The sequence below is a fragment of the Crocuta crocuta genome, unplaced genomic scaffold (assembly GCF_008692635.1).
Source record: "Crocuta crocuta isolate KB4526 unplaced genomic scaffold, BGI_CrCroc_1.0 scaffold334, whole genome shotgun sequence".
NCBI lineage: Eukaryota > Metazoa > Chordata > Mammalia > Carnivora > Hyaenidae > Crocuta > Crocuta crocuta.
In genome coordinates this window covers 4,278,475-4,281,904 of record NW_027533260.1, presented here as the reverse complement: position 1 = coordinate 4,281,904, position 3,430 = coordinate 4,278,475, and the positions used below count along the sequence as shown (strand labels likewise).

General features: G+C 56.9%; 1 protein-coding gene across 1 annotated transcript in view; it reads right to left on the bottom strand.

Moving 5' to 3' along the window:
* Positions 1–84: 84 nt before the first annotated feature.
* Positions 85–3,430, bottom strand: part of PRKD2 (protein kinase D2) — a 34,693-nt gene continuing 31,347 nt past the window's right edge. The window contains exons 16-17 of the mRNA XM_077747354.1: positions 881–966; positions 85–566 (exon numbers count right to left, since the gene is read on the bottom strand). Coding sequence (XP_077603480.1) covers positions 354–566; positions 881–966 — 299 coding nt within the window. The 3' untranslated portion in view covers positions 85–353. The remainder of the gene's footprint in view (positions 567–880; positions 967–3,430) is intronic.

The window sequence follows — 3,430 nt, the reverse complement described above, 5'->3', positions numbered from 1 at the left end:
CGTTCTCAGCCTCCTCGCCGCCCCCTCTCCCACCCCCCCTTCCTCCCGCCTCCCTTTCAGGAAATATGCTCAACAGACTCGTGATACGAGAGTGCAGTGTGGCCAGAAACCCAGGCCTTGGGGCCAGAGAGGAGTTCGTTTTAATTGCTGGGGAATTCATGTTGGGTAGTTGGAAATAACTACCCCCCTGCACGGACACCCGCCGGGCTCCTCCCCCGGGGCTGGTGTCGTCCGGTTTGGGCAGGAAGCCGCTTCTCCTTAGGTGGAACAGTTCCATGAGATGGGGCGGGAGGGCAGCTCCTCGGGGACCGGAGGGCAGCATCATGGGGCAGCCAGGGCAGAAGGACGGGGCCTCAGAGGACGCTGATGCGCTCGGCCAGCCCCTGCAGCTCGTGGTCCTGCGGCGGGAGGGCCCCCCCGAAGTCCCCACCGGCGGGCAGGCCGGGCCCGGGCAGCGGGTGCTCTGCCACGAACTGCTCCCAGCGCGCGTCGTCACTCTCGTGCGTGATGTACCGCTCGCCCATCTTCCCCTCCAGCTCTCGGAGGTCCAGCCACGTCTGGTACTCCTGGGCCCCGGAGACCGAGGGTTAGCCTGCACACAGCACACAGCGCCCGCCCGCACCTCGCCCACCCGGCGGATGACAGCCCGGGTACCCAGGAAGGTGAAGCCACACCCCCACAGCCTGTCCAGCCAATGGAAATTCAGCTCCACCTCCTTCTACAGCCCAGCCAATGGGAATCTCAGCCACGTTCGATGGACAACGAACCTGCATCCTTTACCACCGACACAGCCAACAAGCCATCTGGTTCCACCCCTTACTTCAACCCGGCCAATAGGACCTCCCTCCCCGGTCGCTCTCAGCCCTGGCCCCTGCATCACCTGTAACCAGGGGTGACTGAGAGATTTGTCCACGCTGTAGCGCTTGCGCATCTTCACCTGCAGCAGGTTGTTGATGAGGTCAATGGCTGCACGGGAAGGAGACAGTTCAAGCCCTGTGCGTCGAGGGGCCACCCCTCCTCCAACAGGCCACTCCAGCCTACCTGCCTACCTTCCAGGGCCTTCCCTCTGCGTGGCCCCGGTGGCTCTGAGGCCTCACTTTCACCACTTCACCACTCACTCACCCACCCGTTTCCTCATTAAATTACCATTTTGTCTACCTCCCCCGACGTTGCACATACACTAGCTCCTACATCTCTTCACCAAGCCTCTCCCTCAGTTTCCCCATTCCCATGTCACCATCATAAGCTTTGTCATACAGAGGTACATCCAGGAACACCCATACTACTCCTCGCTTAATATTTTTCTTTAAGCATACAATGGCATATTACTTGGCGACCAAAAAGAATGCAATGTTGTCACTTGTGACAACCGGATGGAAGAATGTTTTATGCTAAGTGAAATAAATCAGTCAGAGAAGGATAAATATCATACGATTTCACTCAGATGTGGAATTTAAGAAACAAAACAGATGAACGTAGGGGAAGGGAAGGAAAATAAGATAAAAATGGAGAGAGAGGCAAATCATAAGAGACTCTTAAATACAGAGAACAAACTGAGGGTTGCTAGAGGGGAGGTGGGGAGGGGGATGGGCTAAATGGGTGACAAACATTAAAGAGGACACTTGTTGGGATGAGCACTGAGTGTTCTATGTAAGTGATGGATCACTAAATTATTTTTGAGAGAGAGAGAGAGAGCACAAGCAGGAGAGGGGCAGAAAAAGAGGGAGACATAGAATCCGAAGCAGGTTCCAGGCTCTGAGCTGTCAACACAGAGCCCGACGCGGGGTTTGAACCCACGAGCCATGAGATCATAACCTGGGCCAAAGTGGGAAGCTCAACCAGCTGAGCCACCCAGGCGCCCTGCCTTCTGCCATGGGAATATTTAAGCAAAAATCGACAGCATTTGGTTTTAAATCACTTCACTTTTCAAAAATCCATTTTTCAAGGTGAGAATGAAAATATTACATCACCCCGGTCAATGACAACCCAAAGATCACTTGCCACGCACACAAACATAAAATGAAAATCAAACAAAATTTTTAGACGGTAGTCAGTCAGCGCTTTCCTGAGGCCCAGAGACAGGCCTGGACTTTAGGAAAGGAGCATTAGTAAGCGTCAGGCGTTCAAGACAAGCCACCACTTGGCTGCGACCGTCACCTTGATCAGAAGCCTTGAAGAACAAGGCCTCATGGCATGAACCCCTCAGAATCGAGGCCTTGTCCACACCGCCTCCCTCACATGCGTCCATCCACACCAGATTCACTCACACACTTGATGCACTTTGCCTGAGGCTGCTGAGTGGGTCCCAAACGCCGAGGACCCCCCAGTACTGCTCCAGCACTCGTGAATGTACATTCTTATCACTTAGTGCTTCCCTCTCTCAGGCTCACCACTGCCGCCCAGACTAACCCCCATGGCACCCCCGCTCTCCCGCTCTGCCTGCTCCACGAGGCCACCTCCCTCTAGGGCCCTTCCCTCCTCGACAACCTTCTCCTCATGTGACCCCTTCTCTCCCAGTCATCCCAATATTCCCAGAACCTGGGACAGTCAGTACCGGGCGCATAGTAGGCACTCAGCGTGCGCTTGTTGAATAAACTGTTAGGAATAGCGATTGCCTTCGCAACCAACCTCCCGTGCTCTGTCTGAGCTCCCCGGCCCCGGGACCTGCCCCCTGTTCTTACAGCCTCCTCACATGGCCGCAGTATCTTAGCCTTCGTAGGCGCGCCCCCACACCTGGCTGGGGCCCCAAAGTTACAAGCCTCCCAGGGCCCAAGTCACGAGACCCAGTGTCATTACCTGGCCACAACGCCAAAGCCCCTGAATCCCAGTGTCCATCTCGGGCCTGGGTCCCCTCCCCACGCACCCCCAAGCTTCCCCCCATTCCCACTTGCTTCTAGGTTCAGGTGATTTTGATTGATCTCAAGATGGCTTTTTCCGGGAAGCTTCAGAACCCCTCCATGGCCCCGCCCCTCCTCTGGCCACGCCCCGAAACCAGTCCCCTCCATCGGGGGACCTTACCCCTGGCCCCAGGCCCAAGTCGGCCCAGCACCCAGCAAACGAGCTACTCTCCAGCGCCACTGCTTTTGCAAGGCTAACCCTTCCGGGGTCATAACCCCAAAGACTCCAGCCCCCCAGCCAATGCCTTGGGAGAAAGGATCCGCCTCTTCTCCCGGCTACCCCAACCTTTGGCTTCCGCAGGTCCCCCGGTTCCTCTCCTGGTCCCGCCCTAGACAAGCCAAACCTCGCTCAGCCCCCAAGGCGCCGTCTGTCCATGCTTCTGGAACACTTCATTTCCCGTGATCCAGGAACTAGGCCTGACTAGTTCCGCACAAACCCCCGAGTCCCTGACCCAAGGCTCCAGGCCAGGGCACCTCACCGTTTAGAGGACCTGCCTCCCTGCGGCCCCACCCACCGCCAGGCTCCGCCCCCA